This window comes from Ailuropoda melanoleuca, chromosome 2 (genome assembly GCF_002007445.2).
Source record: "Ailuropoda melanoleuca isolate Jingjing chromosome 2, ASM200744v2, whole genome shotgun sequence".
Lineage (NCBI taxonomy): Eukaryota > Metazoa > Chordata > Mammalia > Carnivora > Ursidae > Ailuropoda > Ailuropoda melanoleuca.
This window is the reverse complement of record NC_048219.1, coordinates 1,392,618-1,413,183: the sequence shown is the minus strand read 5'-3', so window position 1 is coordinate 1,413,183 and position 20,566 is coordinate 1,392,618. Positions and strand designations below refer to the sequence as shown.

At 49.5% G+C, this 20,566-nt stretch overlaps 1 protein-coding gene across 1 annotated transcript; it reads right to left on the bottom strand.

The window, feature by feature from the left end:
* Positions 1-430: 430 nt before the first annotated feature.
* On the bottom strand, positions 431-19,810 carry PINK1 (PTEN induced kinase 1). Its single transcript, XM_034644981.1, has 9 exons — positions 19,631-19,810; positions 16,968-17,067; positions 9,623-10,142; positions 7,586-7,686; positions 4,205-4,387; positions 3,602-3,765; positions 2,539-2,666; positions 1,940-2,176; positions 431-1,105 (listed from the first exon to the last, which is right to left on the bottom strand). The coding sequence occupies exons 1-9, from the start codon at positions 19,731-19,733 to the stop codon at positions 848-850; spliced, it is 1,794 nt and encodes a 597-aa protein (XP_034500872.1). The 5' UTR covers positions 19,734-19,810; the 3' UTR covers positions 431-847.
* Positions 19,811-20,566: the final 756 nt, after the last annotated feature.

Here is a 20,566-nt window from a genome sequence, read left to right as displayed (position 1 = left end):
CTGACCTGGGCAAATGTCTGCCTTAGCTCAGAAAACATGCACACCGAGGTCCTGGATGCCACTTTCAGATGAGCCAGAGTCCATTCCTGGGGTCTCGTGCTGCCCTAATAGCCCCTGCCTTGCCTGGATCCTCCTCTAACAGATCCATGCGGCCCTGGACTTCGCAGAGGTCTGTGAGGAAGGTAGGGCTTTTTGGCCCACAGTTAGTTAACACCAGACCCTCTTCTCACCTGCTGCAGATTTGTACTCCAATCTTTCTTACCATGTTGTTAGCACTTACTTACAGGGGGCCTAGTGATTTCTTTCTAGAGTTAGGCTGTAGACCAGAGGTTGGCAAACTATGGCCTGTGGGCCAGTCTGGCCTGCAAGCCAAAAGTGGTTTTCACATTTTTAAATAAATAGTTGAAAAAAAACTTAGTGACACGTGAAATTCAAATTTCAGTATATTTACATATTTCAGACTGTTTTTGTGCTCTAACAACAGTGGAGTAGCCGCGACAGTTGGAGTATTTACCACCGGGCCCTCCGCAGAAAGTGCCAGCTCCTCCAGCTCCGCTCTAGCCCAGGTTCCCACAGCACAGGCGAGAGAACCTCACACGGGTTACACGATGCTCCTAAAATCGCACAGCTAGGGTGAGTTAGTAGCTACAGACCATGAGCTTTGCCACCAGCTGTTCCTTCCGTTTGCCAAACCAGAGGCCTTCTCTAGCGCTGACCAGCCTCTCCGCGCCCTCCCCCTCGTGCCGCCCGCCCTCGCGTCCCGGGACCCCGCCCGCAGCGCTCACAGACCAGCACCACACGGATGTCGCTAAGCTCTTTTAGTGAGACACCAGCTACAGCGGAGCCCTCACGGGGCTGCTCTCCAGAAGCAGAGGAGCAGGGCTGCCTGGCACAGCGCTTCATACTCCAGGTTGGCTAGAAATAACATCTTCATCTTGGTTTCCACGCAGCTCTTTTCTGTGAGCCTGTCGGCCAACAGAGTGGCAGCTGACTGCTGGAGGAGCCAGCTGATTATCTTGTCTAGTTGTAGGTGCTTCAGGGCTAGAGTATGTTCACCCCAGAGGCTTAAATGAAGTACGTTAGCAGCTACTCGGGCAGATGGTCTCTGCAACAGGCAGGGAAGCGGAAGGTTAGAACATCACTGACAAAGCATTCGACCCACAACCCGATTTGTTAATGAATTCTCATTTTAGGGTCTTCCCTTCTCTGGCCCCAACCAAATTCTTGTCTACCCCTTTGTCTCTCCTTCCTATAATACTATTCATTCATCTGACACCTTCTGGCTGCTCTCTACCCCTGTTCCAGGCTTTTCCAGGTACACACATATGCCCCCGGCAGTCTGCGTTGTTGAAACAGCCTCCCCCTCAAGAAAGGCCCACACACTGCCTGGGTCCTAGCACGCTCTGGTGCGAGGGGTTCTCTCATCATTCAGTAACTGGTAGCAGTGAGCATGGGCTGTGGCCCTGACAGCATGCCGCCCAGGAGGAGGCAGTGGCAGAAGAGTTTGAACCCTGTCTGCCTTTGTGCCCTTCCACGAGGCATGCCAGATGAACTAGGCCTGCCACGGCCAATCACGGCTTCATATATGCTAGCCTTTATTTTCCCTTACTAGTTTTGAAATGTCCAGATCTGCTCTTGGAAGAGGTCTTCACATCTGTCTCATTAGGTGTCACCTGTTCCTATAAGCTACAACTCCATTAAACATTTCTTAAAAATAGATCCTCTTCTAAGTAACTTAAGCCACTAAAGCCAGGAGGAGTTGCATTGCTGGAATTCTGATTTGGTGGCTAGCTCCCCTACTCGTGTTTATACTAGTTTGTTCTCCTGTACTTCACCTTTATCTTTCTAAGAGGAGCTGTCACTCTAGTCTTGCCCAAACCTATCTTTACTCTGGAACATAAACCTCCACAATCCCTGCAAAACCTGGGGATGACCTCACCTTGCTGGCCTCTCGCTGGAGCAGTGACCTCACCAGCTGTCTTGCCTCCAGAGGCACCGACTCAGGCAGTGCGGGCAGCTGAGCCTCCTGGTAACTGCGGCTTTCAAGGTGGGCCCTGCCCTGGCCATAAAAGGGATTGGAGAGCCCAAAGATCTCATAGGCGAGCGCACCCACGGCCCAGGCATCCGCCTTGCTGTAGTCGATCACCGCCTGGGGGCCAGGGCAGGCGGTGGACACCTGTTTGGAAAGCAGCAGGTGAGCTTCAGGCTGCTGGCACACTGAACGCATTCATGTACCTACACAGCACCTGACTCGTGTGCTAATCTGAACTCTGTCCCAAGGAACCTGGAATTTGAGTGAGTTGTGGCTCAGACCCAGAAGAATCTGCTTAGGCTGTCTTTGTGCCGACAAAACAGGCATCTCCTGCAAACATCAGGGAGGGCCAAATTAACACACGGGGCAAGGGACTTGTGCCAAATTAAGGGTCAGAAAAAACAAGGTGTTGTGTAGGTAACGAGGCAGCGAGTCTCGTCCTCTCCGTCAGTGGAAACATGATGAGAAGTCTGCTGATGGCATGGGACATGCTCCGTGGGACTCACCTCTGGGGCCATCAGGCAGCCGTTTCCGCCCCGATCCACGTACCAGCTGGTAAAAGGCAGCTGCAGGCCGGTGCGCTCGTCAGCCAGGCAGCAGCCGAAGTCGGTGATCACCAGCCAGGGACAGCCATCTGCGAAGGGACAGGCAGAGGTGAGGGACTAATCTTCTCCGAGAGGCCTTCCTAGGAGCTGCTACAGACACCAAGGCGTAGGTGAGGGGCTTACAGGGACACAGTATCAGCCCGGGAATGCAGTGCAGTCATCCAAGGCTGGGTGGGTGGCCACTCACCAGAGCCCTTAACGGCGCACTCAACAGGAGCACGAGCGTGCCTCCAGGGAAACCAAACCCCTCAAGCGAAGAACTGGATAAAAGTTTGGCTCAATGTAACGGATCAAGTAATCAGAGCTAGCCCAAGACTGAAGGACCTGCTCCTGGTTTACTCAGCAGATGGCATTTGGCTCTAAGAGCTCTTATGCCCCAAGGATCTTTGATCTGAACTTGAAACCCCAAATCCAAACCTAAGAAACAGGTACGTCAGGATTTAGTTATCTGTGAAAGGATTCACACAGACTTCCTTTAAAGAGCTAGTTCCTCTAGCAATTTAATAGCATGTGACTTTAAATCTTCTAGCCCAAAATTTACCCGATCTACGACTCTCCTTTACAATATCGCAGGTTAAGTGGCCATCCAGCCTCATGTCAGTGCTTCCTGTGTGGGGACCTGGGGAACTCACTATTTCCAGGGGCAGCTGGGCTTACATGTGGACAACTCTATTTGAAAATTCTTTTTCCTACTGAGCTAAGTCTCTGTCTTCCACCACTGAGGTTTTTATGTAAGTGGGCAATAGAAGGGAACTCAGGGACTATTAACCATCACTCCGCAAGCCCCACAAAGAACGAAAGCCTCCATTTTGAAGGAGGGATTGCTCATCTCTTGGGTACAGAGCTAAATTAAGACACAACTTCTAATAAAATATAAAATCCAAAGAACAGGAAGAGTCCTAAGTGTCTGCAGACCTGAAGTCTGGTGCCCCTGGAGAGCTGGGAGGGTGCAGCCGGGACCCACCTGCATCCAACTCCAAGAGAATATTGTCAGATTTTAAGTCTCTGTGTGCGACGCCCTGTTGAACCAGATGATCCACCGCCTCCAGCAGCTGCAAGACCATCACAGTGGCGAGGCGGGGGCTCGGGGTGTTCTCACGAAGGTACTGGCGCAGCGTATAGGGGTAGCTGGTGGAGAGGGTGACAGGGCCTCTTGCTGGAGTTTTTTTTTTTTATCTCTGCCCCCCCCGCCCCCGGCCCAATATTCTTTGTTACCATCCATTATCCTGAAGTTAGGAAGGGAGAGCTAGGGCCCCACATGATGGAAGTAATGGTACAGATACTCCTTCCTCCCGCCAGTGACAGCAATGCCAGGAGGTACAGAGGATTAGGGAGGAGAACTGTCTTACACAACTGGTAAGGCAAACCATAGAGAGGGGGCAAGAGTCAAATGGACTAAAATCACTAGTGAGAACTAGGTTCTGAATGAAGAGGAGATTCTGTTTTCATGAAAAGTCACCCCAAAGAGACCCCGCTTTCTGGGACAGTATGCCTTCGGCACAGGTGAGAGTCCTCCTCCCTGCCACCCTGTGGCTCCAGGTACACAGAGGCATGACCAACTCCTTACTTCTTCATAACGAGGAAGAGAGTCCGCCCGTGGCCCAGGCCTTCAGGGTGAAGACGTGGGGGCAGCACGTCAGGGTAGTCGACCAGGGCCCCTGGCAGCAGTGGTACCGAGGAGGTGAAGGCACGGAAGACCCGGATGATGTTGGGATGAGGGGCCAGTTGCTTGGGACCTCCCTTGAATCTTCTGTTTCAGCCAAATGGGACAAATGTAGGAGTCCAATATCAGATACAACAGTTGGAAATATATATATATATATAGACTATATGGTTTGAATTCCAGGTCTGCTAGGGTAAGCCCTTGGCCAGGTTACTTCTCTGGTCTCAGTCTCAGTTGCCAAAGGGAATAAGGTAGTACCATAAGTTATAAGGTTAATACTTATATAAAGGACCTAGAATCTGATGGCAAGTTCTAACATAACCCTTAACATATAGTATGAGCTCAAACCTTTGTTGAGGGGCGCCTGGGTGGCTCAGTCGGTTAAGCATCTGCCTTTGGCTCAGGTCATGGTCCTGGGATCAAGCCCCACATCCCTGCATCGGACTCCCTGCTCAGTGGGGTGTCTGCTTGTCCCCCTCCCTTTGCCCCTCCCCCTGCTTGTGCACTGTCTCTCTCAAATACAATCTTTAAAAAAAAAAAAAACAACCGACAAAACCTTTGCTGAAAGAATGAATGGACACAGATGCAGTTTGTGGTACAGAAGCCATCCCTCCCCCTCGGGGAGCCCCACACCCACAGCCCTGCTGAGGCACAGTGGCTGTGTTCTGGGTGGGTGAGTCAGCCTGCTTTGCCCCACCTCTCAGCCAGTATGCACTAGGTGGGCACCTGGCCTCAGGGCAAGAAGCCTGCAGTCACATCTGAGATACAAATGGTTGGGGGGAAAAGGGATGGGGGCCAGTTAAATTATCTTTTTGAGGAGCACTAGTGAAAAGACATGGTAGTAACCTAGCAGTCAGGAACGGAGCTGAAGGTGAAGGGTGCTATGAGACTTGCTTGGGGCCATGGGAAGCCAAAGAGATGTTGAAACCAAAGGCACACAGACAGGGAAGAGCTGTGGGGTAAGAACTGAGGACACGGGGTGGGGGGTGGGGGAGGTGATGGCAGAGAGCAGAGAAAGGAGAAGCCCAGAGACGTGAAGACAATACTGAGGGAGCAAGATGCCCACCCCTGTCTTAAGACGGGCCTCAGTTCCCGAGCTCTGTGGAGCCAGTCTCTGTGTGGCCTACTGCTCTTTCTCGAGTCCACCTGAGTGCACCCCATAAGCAGTCAAGGGATTTAAGGCTTGTTCCTAGCCTTGGGCCACTGGGGCTAGTGGGAGAATCAAGATCACAGTGGGAGGGGCGCCTGGGTGGCACAGCGGTTAAGCATCTGCCTTCGGCTCAGGGCGTGATCCCGGCGTTGTGGGATCGAGCCCCACATCAGGCTCCTCCGCTATGAGCCTGCTTCTTCCTCTCCCACTCCCCCTGCTTGTGTTCCCTCTCTCGCTGGCTGTCTCTATCTCTGTCGAATAAATAAATAAAATCTTAAAAAAAAAAAAAAAAGGATCACAGCGGGAAAGCTCTGCCCGGTGGTTGTAAGAGCCCAGGGGAAGTGTGCTGTGCAAGGTTTGTGTGTGTTTGAACTGAGATGTGGAGTGGGACAGGAGGCTGTGGGGAGGGCAGCCCAAGGAGAGCTAACTGCGTGTACAGAAGACAGGCACGGAGGAGCATGGTGCATTTGGGGACAGTATGAATTCAGTATGGAGCACGGGGTGTAAATGGGACAAGATGAGAGATCAGGCGGGAGAGGTAGGAGCAGACCACAAGGGCTGAGCCTGAGGTCCCTAGATGAGCAGAGGCTTAGACAGAAGTAAGCCCAGAGGGGGCGCCTGGGTGGCTCAGTCGTTAAGCCTCGGCCCTCTGCTTAGGGCGTGATCCCAGAATCCTGGCATTGAGCCCTCATCGGGCTCCCTGCCCTGCTGGGAGCCTGCTTCTTCCTCTCCCACTCCCCTGCTTGTGTTCCCTCTCTCGCTGGCTGGCTCTCTGTCAAATAAATAAAATCTTAAAGAGAGAAAAGAAATAAGACCAGAGTGCTCTCAGGGACTGAGTCACTGATGGCATCAGTACTTTAGGTAACAGACCTTCTGTCATATTCATGGAACCATTCGATGGACACTTACTGAGCTGCAGGGGTACACAGCAAACAAAACCGAAAAGCCCTGCCCTCGGAGTGCGTGTAGTACAATGGGAGAGACAGAATAAACAAAGACATCTATGATTTAAGGTCAGGTGGTGATAAATGCTGTGAAAAACGGAAAGCTGGGTAAGGGGCCGGAGGCTGACAGGGAGCACTTAAGACAGGAGGTCTGCACAGCCTCTGCAGCGGAGACAGCAGCGCTCACGGCCACGCACCGGCACGGCAGCAGGCCCAAGTCTTGAACACAGACCGTCTGACCTAACAGTCGCCCCCAAAAGCAGCAGCCATTCCCTACAAAGCAGACTCTCTTTTTCCCACAAAGGACTAAGAGGAGGATACCAAACCCACCAAGCAGCTGTTTCTGTTGGCCTGCGCGGCCCCTCAGTCACACGAGGGCCTTCCAACCATGGAAGGGGCTTTCCATGTGCTCTCTCCAGGCCCTGTGTCTCCCCTCCGGCTTCTGACAGCACTAGGGCTGTACACCACCTTGCTAGTAAGCTGCCAGATGCAGCTCTTCCCGGTGGTGTGCAAACATGAAAGTGAGCACACCTGTCACTGCTCAGCACTCATCTCACTGCCGCACGCCAGCGCCTACAAAGAGCCAGGAGTGTGGGCGGCCATCCACCCCCTCGTCCCTCTGTGGAGAAGGCCTCTTTGCCTACTTCTCTGCCCAAGTGGTGCCTATTCATTTTCAAAAGGCTGTGCTGATGGTCCCTTTCCAAGGCCTTTCCGAATGGGCTCCCCTCAGCACCTGAGCATCCATGATTCTAGCACTTACCACCCTGACCTCTGCTCCCAACTTGTCTGGTTCCTCTGCCACACACACAACTCTTGGGGAACAGGCCACATTTTTTTTAAGCTCTTTGCACTGCCAAGACTGGAATGAATGTTACCTGTGTTGGGAACAGAGTTCAGTTTGTATGAATGGGTGGCGTTCCTCCGGGACATGACTTAAGAATCAGAAGTCAGATCAATTTTGGGGCATTTTGGGATGGGCGTCTCTCTCTGCTCCAGCCACCTGCATCTTCAGTTGGAGTCAGATGATCTGCAATCTCCCCCAAGCTGAATTCTCCAACGACAAAGCCACCATTAACTACATCACTCGTGAGCATTCACTATGACACGTCTGTCCGACACCGCTCTGAGGACACGGGAGGATTTTGTTCTCAAAGAACTCCCAGCCAGTCTAGCGGGCAGATGCGTGCTTACCTGTAAGTGACCGCTCCGTACTCCCCGGCCAAGGCCGCTCGACTAGCTGGGACTAACTCCTGGCTCATTGTGCTGAAGATGGCTTCACTGGAGGAGCCCGCCTGGAACACAATCCGAGTTCAGGGTTACACAGACCTGAGCATGTCCAAGGCCTCCTTGTAATCTGGACCAGACAGCTACTGCCTAGAACTGTTTGGGGTTTGTTTTTTTTAAGATTTTATTTTTAAGTCATCTCTGCACCCAATGTGGGGCTTAAACTCACAACCCTGATATCAAGAGTTGCGCGCTCCACTGACTGAACCAGCCAGGTGCTCCTAGAATTGGTTTTGACGTTCAAGATAAGATAAACTCTCTGGGGGTGCCTGGGTGGCTCAGGTCATGCTCTCAGGGTCCTGGGATCGAGCCCCATGGCGGGGAGGGGGGGTCCCTGCTCATCAGGGAGTCTGTCCCTCTCCCTCTGCCCCTTCCCCTGTTTGTGCTCTCTCTCAAATAAATATCTTTAAAAAAAAAAAAAAGATAAACTCTCTGAAATAGCAAGCCAACCTAGTCTCTCCTGGGAGAGAGGGCGGAGATGCCACCTGTGCCAACGCCCAGGGGGCTTCACCACCACACCTCAAACTCCTGGTAGCTCAGGTGCCCAGGGCAGGAAGAGATGGCAAGATAGGGTGAGGGACTATTCTTCCTGCCATCAATGCCTCCAGTCACCACCAGGCTCAAACTGGCCACTGGGTCACTAAGACTCCCCCTTGCAGGCTGCCTTCAGTGGACATGCAGAGCCGGACAAACCTGCCCCAGGGAAGGCTGTGCTGAATCACAGGACGGCCTTCCCCAGCCCCTCAGCAAAAATGAACAATAGCAAGAACCAAAGACAGGCAAAAGCACCCATTTTCCTTGTTTCATTCCGAAGTGCTTTCCGATCCTGTGGAACCCGTTAGGAACGCCCTAGGAGTCAAGTCCTTTAGCTTTTGTGAGTGCAGTACTCAGCATGCCCATCTGGAAGTTCTGATGCTAACCCTGGCTGTTTCACAGACAAAGGCCTTGGCTACTTGTTAGCTAGTCACCTAGCTTGGAAAGGCATAACCTTCATCCCCCAGATCAAAACGAAAAACTGCATTCTTCAATGTCCAGCACGAGCTGCCATGACTGTGTCCCATCTTAGGCTTGGGCGGATGCTCTGGGCAGGAGAAGGAACATCGGGTCTTAATTTTCTAAACCCACCTATACAGTGAGAAGAGAAAGAAATTGCTCTAGACAAAATCTTTGTTTTTGTGGAGGGAAAACACTCAATTTCCTTAAGACTTGAGTCCTCCCAGAGTTGAGAGCAGGGAGGTGACCAGCAAGCCTCTGATCTGGAGGGGAGGTTGAAGGGGGAGTCTGGAGGACAGGAGTGTGGCCTCTCCTCTCCAGTGAGGCAGGTCAGGGGAGGGAAAGAGGGAGGGTGGTGGGAACGGCAGACCTGAATTCAGCTAACTGGATCAGGAGGCAGAGGGGCTTAGGCACCTACTGCTGTGTGTGGCCCAGACCACAAGCACGGGCATCACCTGGGAGCTGGTTAGAAAGGCAGAATCCCAGTCCCAACCCCAGGCCCGCTGACCAGAATCTGCCTTTTAACCGGATCCTCGGGTGACTGGCAGACATTACAATCTGAAACTGCTTCAGACCCTGGCACGAGAGGGCGAGGAAGCCTAGCGATACAGGCGCCCGTGCTGCAGAGAGCCCGCATGTCTGCCTCCTGGGAGAAAGCACTAGCATGTCCACCAACATTGGGCCTCGCTTGTGTGTGTGTGTGTGTGTGTGTGTGTGTGTGTGTTTAAGGTTTTATTTATTATTTGAGAGAGAGAGAGAGAGATCACAAGCAGGGAGAGGAGCAGAGGGAGAAGCAGACTCCCCCGAGGAGCATGGAGTCCACGTGGGGCTCAATCCCAGGACCCTGAGATCACAACCTGAGCAGAAGGCAGACGCTTAACCGATTGAGCCACCCAGGTGCCTGGTGTTTTGAGAAATGCCCAATTCAAAGATGAAATGCCCCCTCCTCACCGAGATATTCCACATCATCTTGATGGCTAAGGGAAAGGCAGGGGCCTGTGAAGCTGGCTCCTCTTCTCGTGGAATGACATCTGGGCCTCCGCCTGGAAGAGGCCTGATGCTCTTCACCACCTCCAGGTTCTGGGGCAACACAGGCATGGTGGCTTCATACACAGCAGCACTGCAACCCTTGCCAATGGATTGCCCTATCAGATACTCCTCCAGCTGGAAGCCCTGCCAGCGTCTGGTGTCCAAAGGGTCAGCAAGCAGCTTGTTTTTCTGGGTAAAAATTGCCTGTGAGGAACAAAACATGCACAATGAGTCAGGATGCCTAGTAAGACTCAAGTAAAGGGTGGTGGGGGAGGAGGGAGGTAGAGCCAGGCAAGGCCTCCACTGACAAGATGAAGAGCTAATAAAAATACAATCAAATTGGGTTTTACTGCTCATCCTGGGGTTAGGCCAAGCTACCTTTCTCTCCCATTGTTCAGAATAATGTTTTCTCAAACTCTGTACCTTCACTGCAGTCAGAGCACTGCGTTAGTTACGAGGTCAACACTTCTAACTTCTGCATCTGGCACACCTTGCTAGTCAAGCTCCCAGCACAACCTTGGAGGCTCTGGATTACAGAGACAGCTCTCTCTGCAAGGGCCGTGGCAGGCAGCTACTGGATGGTTCTCGGGAGCTCTCCTTACATCTTCAGAGGAATACTAAGGTTGATGTTTGATTAAGTCTATGTCTGCTACTAAAGGGCTTTGGTATCTACTTTTCAGTGTCTACTATAAAGGGTTTCGGAGTTTTTGTGTGGGCCGCCAGCCTGGCACCTTGATCTGCCCGATCGTTCCCTTGGGCAATCAAACAGTTCCATTTTTGGTGTCCTTGGCGGCCGACAACAGCTGCCTCCTTGGGCTCCAAACCAGCTCTAATAATTCTAAAATATCTAAAGTCTACCCCAAGTTGTCTAGCTTCAGTTTTCAGGGCTTCAGGAGAAAGGGCAGCTATAGGGAATGAGAGAAAATTGGAAACCTTAGTTTGGAGAATCATAACCAGATACTGGAGTAAACCAGATTTCAGGATCCAGCCCAGTTTTAGAGGGAAACAACAAACACCCAAAGACAGTTACTCTAACTTCCCCAAATGTGTGATTTCTCTTTCTAAAATCACCCTCATTTCCACCAAAGATAGCCAAATTAAGACTCCAGTTTTAACAATCTTGGCCTATTTATTTACATAAGTGCTGCAAGAATAAATAGTGATTGGCCATATAGGGTTTGCTTTATTTTTAAACAGAAAATCTGCTTTGCTGGAACTTCTCATAAGGAATTTCAGACCGAACTTTTAATAGTCTCTCAAGGCTAAGAAACCAAGCCAAATACCTGCCATCAGACTTTGCCAGCAATACCTACAGATTCGGGTAAATTCCTCTCTTCTTGAGGTCCCCAAAATAACCTGAGGTTCCTGCACCTGCCAGGACGTGACCTTCTTTGTTCACCTGGTAAGGCTGCTGGGAACCCTATAAGCAAGGTACTAGGGTGATTTTTCCAAGGGGCTTCATTGGCTGCATAAAGTCAACCTTAGTTCCTTAAAGCTGTCTGGTCATATCTGAGTCTATACATGTCACCTTCAAAGAGGATATTCCAGGCAAAGCCTTGATAATACAACTAATGTTTCCAATTGTATGTTATCATAAGAACAGATTCTTAACTGAACTTATGCAAATAAATATATTGCCATGAAAATAGAGAATACTCACTGAGAGTTTCTGAATCTGGAGGGATCAGATGGGGAGAAAAAGATAAATATTTCATATTTGTTTACAAAGGTATATTTTACCAAATTTCTGCAAGTCATAACAGCTTAAGAGAAAAACAGTTTCCTTAAATCTGGAAAAGCAAACATTAGAGAGCCAGCAACATTTCAAATAAGAGTAATCATCTTCCTCAATTCATTCAGTCCCATGTTACAAATTCTTGTTCTGCTTGGTTTTACGATCTTAAAGGTATCAGAGATCTGTACTTATCAAAAGTCCTTTCCATGAATCTCCTTGAAGCTGAAACGTATCTGTAACAGCATCAGAGTAAAACAATGACTATAAATGACAAAAGACTCAAAAATGGCCACAGTTTTTCTGTGACACACATTCCAATAATTAGAACAAGTGATGACATTATACCAGGACATATCAAAACCTTAGGAATTTTATATTTCTGGAACAGTTATCGCATTCACCCTGTGAGGAACAAAACATGCACATGTTATATCGAGATATAACAATAATCTAAGGTTTATCACCCTTATTTGACAATGTTTCCCATGTAATATGACATACCAAGTGAACAAGCCTCATTTAATAAAAAAAATTTCAGTTAGAAGTTAAATCTTGGGAATTGGGTCAAAAATATAAGGTTTTAAAGCACATGCCTAAATAGGATTACAGATCATTACAAAACTTAATTATCTATTTAACCAAGGTGGCAGTAAGATTCTAAAGGCAAACAGAGCTCTCTAAAGGGCAAAACTTAGCTCTTTTAATATTAAGATTCCACTGTCTGAAGTAAAGACCTAATAAAGACAAAACACGGAAACTTTTCTTCTAGGAAGATTAAAGATAAAAAAAAAAAAAAAGCCTTTGTTGGGGCGCCTGGGTGGCTCAGTCGTTAAGCCTCGGCCTTCAGCTCAGGGCGTGATCCCAGAGTCCTGGGATCAAGCCCCACGTCCGGGTCCCTGCTCTGCTTGGAGCCTGCTTCTTCCTCCCCTCCCCCTGCTTGTGTTCCCTGCTTGTGTTCTCTCTCTCTCGCTGGCTGTCTCTGTGTCAAATAAATAAATAAAATCTTTTTTTTAAAAAAAAAGCCTTTGTTTATAATTTCTTAAGAGTAGACCAATAACTAAGAAAATGGACATTTTAGGGGCGCCTGGGTAGCCGCAGTCGTTAAGCGTCTGCCTTCGGCTCAGGGCGTGATCCCGGCGTTCCAGGATCGAGTCCCACATCGGGCTCCTCAGCTGGAAGCCTGCTTCTTCCTCTCCCACTCCCCCTGCTTGTGTTCCCCCTCTCGCTGGCTGTCTCTCTGTCACATAAATAAATAAAATTAAAAAATTAAAAAAAAAAAGAAAATGGACATTTTAATAGGAAAAACATATTTCAATTGTACTGATGTACTTCTGAGAGTAAAACTCATTCATTCCAACAAGATGAAATTTTTAAAAAAATGTATGCAGTCCCTCTGTTGTCCCTCCCTGTCATGGCCCATGCTGACGTACACTCACTGAGACAGGGCCAACCGGGGCGCTGCATGGATCTGAGCCTTTGTGGCGGGTGCTGGGACGTGCTGGGACGTGTTGGCCAGAAACTCCATCAGGAATGCAGGACCTGGGGCGCCTGGGTGGCACAGCAGTTAAGCATCTGCCTTCGGCTCAGGGCGTGATCCCGGCGTTATGGGATCGAGCCCCACATCAGGCTCTTCTGCTATGAGCCTGCTTCTTCCTCTCCCACTCCCCCTGCTTGTGTTCCCTCTCTCACTGGCTGTGTCTATCTCTGTCGAATAAATAAATAAAATCTTAAAAAAAAAAAAAACCTAAAAAAAAAAAAAGGAATGCAGGACCTTCAGCTGTGGGAATGTTGCCAACAGCCCTCAGCTCTCAGTGGTCGTCAGGGAGGGCCCTGACTGAAGACAGCTGCCTTGCTGAGGTCATGCCCTCTTCCCAGGCGGTCCCATCCGGTGACTGTTCAATAGGAGCACATAAAATCCAGTGCTTTGCCCCAATTTCGGATGGTTCTGAAGGGTCATCAGCTTTTGGAACTCCTCGGAGAATGGGCTGAGGCTTCTGTTAATGTCGTATCACTGTTCGACCTCTGCCTGATCCTGTTCTAACCACCTGTCTGTTCCCCAGCTGTTGATCACTCCCTAATAAACTTCTTTACTAATCTCCAAAATCTTGGTCCTGACCATGCACAAAATTCCTTTCCAAAGATTCCTTTCTCACAGACCTTCTACAACTTTTCTTCTTTATATTCAGGTTTTGTCCTAAGTTTTCCTTCTTAAAAAATCAGTCACAATTTCCTTGCATACAGAATTGTTTCCCTTAATAGAAGCCAAAAGCAAATGTTTGTTCTCAACAACTATGTTTAGATTATCCATAATACTTTAAAACATGAACCTATCTGACTTTCAGTAAATACAGGCAGAACAAAAGTTCTAACTCTACTACTGGCAACTTTAAAAACGTCCATTGTGATTAAACCAACAACCTTAAATTAGCTTTAATATCTAATGTTCTCACAGATCACAAGAACTTCAAAGTATTTTTCTTGGTATTGGAATGCCCAATTCTTTTTTTTTTTTTTTAAAGATTTTATTTATTTATTTGAGAGAGAGATTGAGCACAGAGGGAGAGGGAGAAGGAGACTCCCTGTGGGGCCTGATCCAGGACCCCGAGATCACAACCTGAGCCGAAGGCAGATGCTTAACCAACTGAGCCGTCCAGAGGCCCCTAGAAGGCCCAACTCTTACGACCATTTGCCTTTACACCAACTAAACTGAGCTCTTCTAAAAATTACTATTAGCAACACCATCCAGAGGTAGAGAAAAAAAAAATCTCACATTTACAAAATAAATACACGGACACACAAATATACAAACGAGATGCAAACAAAATCTTAAAAAGGCCCAATTTCCAAATATATCATAATTTATGGCTCTATTAATTGGGCATTTTTCTCCAGTCTAATGACTATTATGATTAAGCAGTGCAGCAAAACAAAGACTGCCTAAGTGTGGGCTACATTGGGGAATCGAATTCACTTTCCATTTTCCAATTAGAACATTTTGTCCAAAGATACCAAAAGCTGCAGCAACAGACAAACCAAATGGAACCCTGGTACCTCTGTGAGCACGGGTTCCTCCCCCAAAGCCAGGGCTTCACCCACTGAACGGAGCAGCTTCCTAGCCAACTCTCAAATGAGGGGGCCACGGCTCAGAGAGGCACACGGATCCCCCTATTTGGAGGCAACCCACCAGGAAGAGGAAATAAGTTCACATGGCCTTGCACACGAAATACTCACCAAGAGACACGTGTCCAAACCGAAGCCAAAAACCGCTTCCTTGCTGCAAGAGTTAAATTAGATGCCCAAGGTTGGCAGTGCCCAGTGGGGGCGGGAGTCTGGGGACAGTCCCTAGGACAAAAGCCTAGGCAGTCGCTTGGACTAGTCACGGGGGAACTGGCTGGGGTCTGACCAACCACTTGCCAAGAGCTCCCTCTCAGCAAAATCACTGAGACAGTGAGTGCAGCAAGGTAAGGGTTTTTTGTTTTGTTTTTGGTTTTTTTTTGAGAGACCACCAAATAAGAAGATGGGGGAAGAAGCTTCAAATCTGCCTCCCCCGGGAGGAGAGTCAGGGATATTTCAAAGCAAGTGGAGAAAGTCTGGGTAAAAAGCTGCAGCTGCTGCTTATTAGTCCCATTAACCCCTCGGTTACCAGTTTCGCGTTCACACGTCACTCTTCTGCTCAAACACCTAACTCAAGCACCTTGGTCTGGGGCTTCCTATTTGTGAAAGCTTTCACTGGGCTCTACTCTGCACTCCCACACTCATCTTTCACACGCCCCTCTCTGTGCCTGTTTCTGTGGAGTCACTCTGCCAGGCTCATCCCTACTCATCCATCAAGTCCCAGCTGAAGCTCCTCCCTCCTCTAGAACCAGACTGGACAACCCAGTCCACAGCAACCTGTCCTTCTGAAGCATTCCTACAGCACTGGGTATCTATACGCTAATACACCTTGTGTGAGAACTTTTAACTTAAAAAAAAAAAAAGTCTATCTTGCCTTGCCAATTAGTTTCTAAACACCATGCAGCAGAAGCAATGTTCTGTAGAGTAATCCTTTATCAACCATGGCTTTGAGAATGAGATATACTTTTTTAAGTTTTAATTTTGAAATAATTTAGACTCACAGGAAGATGCCAAAAAAAAAAAATAGTACGAAGTGTCCTGTGTCCCTTTACCCAGTTTCCTCCCATGGTGACATCTTATAAAGCAGCAATTCAGTATCAAAACCAGGACAGTGAATTGGTACACTGCTGTCAACTAGACTACAGACCCTACTCAGTTTTTACCATCTTTTTGAACCTGCATTCATTCGTGTATGTGTGCAGCTCTATGCAATTTTTTTTAATAGGTGAAGTTTAATATAAACAATTAATTGAGGGATGCCTGAGTGGCTCAGTTGGCTAAGCATCTGCCTTCGGCTCCGGTCATGATCCCAGGGTTCTGGGATCGAGTCTTGCATCGGGCTCCTTGCTCAGCGGGGAGCCTGCTTCTCCCTCTGCCTGCTGCTCCCCCTGCTTGTGTGCTCACACTCCCTCTGGTAAGGTGCCTTGGCATGTACTGGAAATCCTTCTTCTAGGGTGGGTGGAGAGTCATTCGCAGGCGGCACCGCTCTCTGGAACTGCTGGCGGTGTGGGGGGGGAGTGCCAGGGGAAGCTGCTGACCACCTGGCACTTCAGGAGCCATGTGCTGGGGAGGCCACATGTAATGCAGGTGCCCAAGAGCCCGCAGAGCAAGCACATGGGCGGGGGACCAGGAAGCAAAAGCCTTTCCTCCTGTAATCTCTCCTGGACCCTCTACTGACAAACCTTGTCACTTAGCAAAGGAAAACTATTTCAAAGGCCCAGGTCAATTTTCACAGAGCAAACAAGAAAGCGGAATTTGGAGATAAGTCAATAAACCGGTAAGTGGGAACACGGCGGGACTTAGGGCGCTAGTGAGTGTAGGGCATTTAGTGAATGTAGGCCGGGGATGCCCTGAGCAGCCTCACAGGGAAGAACCAGCCCTGAAATATGCCAGGAGCACCTGTGTACCGGTCAGCGTCCCAGCAGGAAACAGCAGCACACTCAAGTACAGATACTTTGAGAAGAGTCTCTGGACAAAGAGCAGAGTTTCTGGACATGGTAGTAGGCAGGGTTAGGAAACCACAGGGGAAGTGCAGCTCCCTGGGGCTGCTTACGTCCCCCAGGCCTGAAGAGGTACGAGAAACAGGCTGCTGGAACCCAGGAGAGAAGCATGTGGGAAGAGCTGCCCGAAAGGATGATAGGAGCTGTGACCCTTCAGCAAAGGGTGCAGCCAGCCACATCCCCTGAGGTGGGGAATAAATACCCCAACCTTATGCCCTCCCCTCTGACCTGCCATGCCACACCCCTCATCCCACACCAACCCCCAAGCTGAGTGAACCCAGATGGAAGCCAGAAGTATGGAGAACTGTCGGATGCTCCACAGAGCCTGGCTGAGATCCAGCTTGATGGAGGGGGGCTGAGGGCTAGGCAGGGATGGGTGGGGCTGGCTGTGTCCCTAGACTGCTCCTCTGGCCCCAACTTGAGGCCCTGAGCCCAGTTAGCCCCCACAACCTCGCAGTTGGACAGCATCTCCTCCAACAAGATCTGAGTGAGGGCCAGGTTGGACACGGCAGGGAGGTCTGAGACATCCAGTCTGCGGAGGTTCAGAAGCTGTCCAGGCCTCGGTAGTTGGCAGCACAGCTGCTGACATTGACGGCCTCTAGAAGCACTGCCTGGAACTTCAAGAACTCAAGAGAGAAGTGGCCATGCTCATTTGACCATATCCACTCCTTGTCCTGAAACTTGACTGTGCCTCCCTACTGCAGGACGTTATAGGCACCCCCAAAGTATGGGCCATATCGCCCCTTGATGTAGGTGAAGGGTCAATTTTTCTGGTGCACCGTCGATACCTGCTTTCAGAGCAGGTGGTCTCTCAGAACCTCCATGTCATAGAAGCGATCAGCCAAGAACTGGAGCAGCGACCTCCCCTTCTTCTGATTGCCCTCTGGGGCCACTGCCCTGCCCAGGCCATGGATGCCACCGGTACTCCCTTCCAGACCAGAGCCGCCAGGGGCAATGACTCTTAAAGCCCCTAAATTCTTCCTTCAACCTCCCTCCAGTCTTCTCTTAGCCTGCTGCAATCCTGCCCTGGGTGCCATCTTGCTAGGGGTGCCAGCTCTATCCACATTGATCCCACGTACAGATTGGTGTCATCACCACCACAACCAATATTCAGAACTGTGCCATCACTGCAGAACTCCTTCACGCTACCTCTGTATCTGCACTAACCCCACCCCGCCCCTGTCCTCTGGCAACAACTTATCTGTTCCCTGTCTCTACAGTTTCATCATTTTAAGAATATTATAGAAATGGAATCACACAGTATGTACCCTTTGGGGACTTTTTTCACTAGGCATAATATCCTTGAGGTTTATTTAGGTTGTCATCTGTATCAGTAGTTGATTCCTGGTTATTGCTCAATATTTATGTACAGATGTACCAGAGTTTAACAATTCATCTGCTGAAGGATGTTTGGGTTGTTTTTAATATTTTGCTACTATGAATAATGCTGCTATGAACATTCATGTACAGGGTTTAAAATTATTTTTACAAACTGTGTTAAAATATACATAACATAAAATGGACTATTTAAATCATTTTTAAATGTATAGTTCAATGGCACTAAGCACATCCACCTCCAGAACTCTCTTCATCCGGCAAAACTGAAACTCCATACACATTAAACACTAACTGCCCACTCCCTCCTCCCTCCAGTGCCTGGTAGCCACCATCCCACATTCTGTTCTGTGAATCTGACTACTCTAAGTACCTCATTAAGTGGAATCATACAATATCTCTCCTCTTGCGACTGGCTTCTTTCATTTAGCATGATGTCTTCAAATTTCATCCATGTTGTAGCAGGTGTCAGAACTTCTTTTCAAGGTCCAATAATACTCCATTGTATATAGACACCACGCTTTGCTTACCCATTCATCCATCCACGGACATCTGGGTTGCTTCTGGCTATTGTGAAAGCTGCTGCTATGAATGTGGGTGTACAAACATCTGCTCAAGTCCCTGCTTTCAGTTCTTTGGGGCATATACCCAGAAGTGGAACTCCTGGGTCAAATGATAATTCTATTTTTAATTTTGGGGGAACTGCCATCATGTTTTCCACATCTACATCTACTGCTGACAAGGATAGCAGCTGGGCACTAGACCAGATGTCACCTGTCACCCAAACTGGCCAGAGCTCAAACATGAGACACTCTGGTGATGAGTACGAAGAACTGGAACAAGGGCTGGAAACCAGGAAACACGGGAGACACTGCCCAGTCCTTAATCAATTAGCTGTGTCCTTGGGCAAGTCACTCTGACCTCAGCCCTACCCTGTACAACGCAGGCACTGTGCTAACTCAGTGAGTGGTTTCAGACCCCAGAAGCCTGACCTCCCTGGAAAAAATGGGAATTTGGCCAGCAGACGACCTTCAGACCTGAACCACAACAATGGCTCTTCCTGGGTCTCCAGCCTGCCTGACTACCCTGCAGATTTTGGATTTGCCAGCCTCCACAACTGCAAAGCCAAATTCCTTAAAATAAATCTCTCTCTTTTAAAATAAACATATGCTATTGGTTCTGTTTGTCTGAACAAGCCTAATACAGATCTTGGTTGAGTAGAAACACAAGTCTCTGAGCTATTTTAAGCATTTACAAAGCCTCCCCTCCCCCACAACCAGTGACTCCTGATAACTTTACACAGGTTAATTAAAAACGGTTAGGTCTTATGTTTTATACTGCTGTTCATAGTTTTTACTTTGGCTTCAGCTATGTCACTAACTGGCTAAACCGCGGAGGCTTAGGTTAAAGGCACAGGCTTTGGAGAGTCAGACTATGGGCACTGCCCGCTAACAGCTGTGTGACTTTGAGCAAATTACTTCACCTCTTTGAGTACTTCTCGTCCATAACCTGGGGATGACAACTAGTCATCACTATAGTACAGCGGGCACTAAAATTAGCAGCATGTCTCCCAGAACATGCCATTTGAGGAAGACAACATGTGAGGTGCTGGCCCCAAATCAGGAGACCAGTATCACTGCAAATGAACCTCAACTGGTGATGTCCCACGCATTTCCAGTTGGGACCGAGGTAGAGCGAGACTCCAGGGCCCCAGGCAGGTGACTCCCCCCCGCCCCGCCCCCCCACTAGCCCCGCCCCAGCCGTAGGCCGGGCCAGGCTTGGCGGTGAAGCGCAGTAGCAGCGCTCGGCCCAGCTGCAGGCCCCGGCCCAGCGCCTGTCGCACCGCCATGGCGGCACCGCGACCGGGTTCCCAGCGGTCTCAGGCGTCCGGGACGCTCCGCACCACAACAAACTTCGGGGCGGTGCCTCTGCGCAGGCGCGGGCGCCGGGGGACGGGGCCGCCGCTCCGGCGGTTCCCGGGTTGGGCGCGAGGGGGCGCCGTGTGCGCACCTGCGCGGCGGGTAGCTTCTCGGCCGGCCGCGTGCACTTTGACCCGGGCGTGGAGGGATTAAGTGTTATGAGTGTGAACATCGCTGGTCCTGGGCAAAATCGAGAAACTGAGAAAGGAAACTAATATGTATTGACAATCACCCGCTGCGTCAAGTCTTTACATCTGTCAATTCATTTCATTTTCGCCCATGAATGTCATTTTTATAGATAAGGAAACTGAGGTATGGAAGGGGTGGTGACAATCTGTGGTCACATGTCAGAGCTGAGATGAAAGTTCACGTGGCCCTGATTGTTAAGTCCTTGCTCACTGTACTATATGGATGGGGGTTTCTGTGATTTGTCCTGCCTAACTGACCACCCAGATCTGCACCCACACAGGCAGGCTAAAGAATGTCGTTTGTGAGACTTGTCCTGCATGAGTGACCTTGGGAGCCCGGTTAGTTGACATTAGCTGGCCTCCAGGTCAGAACTGGACTTCTGGGGGTGACTGGGTGGCTCACTCGGTTGAGTGTCTCTGCCTTCTGCTCAGGTCATAATCTCAGGGTCCTGGGATCAAGTTCTAACTTGGGCTCCCTGCTCAGTGGAGAGTCTGGTTCTCCTTCTCCCTCGCCCCTTGTTCCTCCCCCCCCACTTGTGCTCCCTCTCTCTCTCAAATAAATAAATAAATAAAAT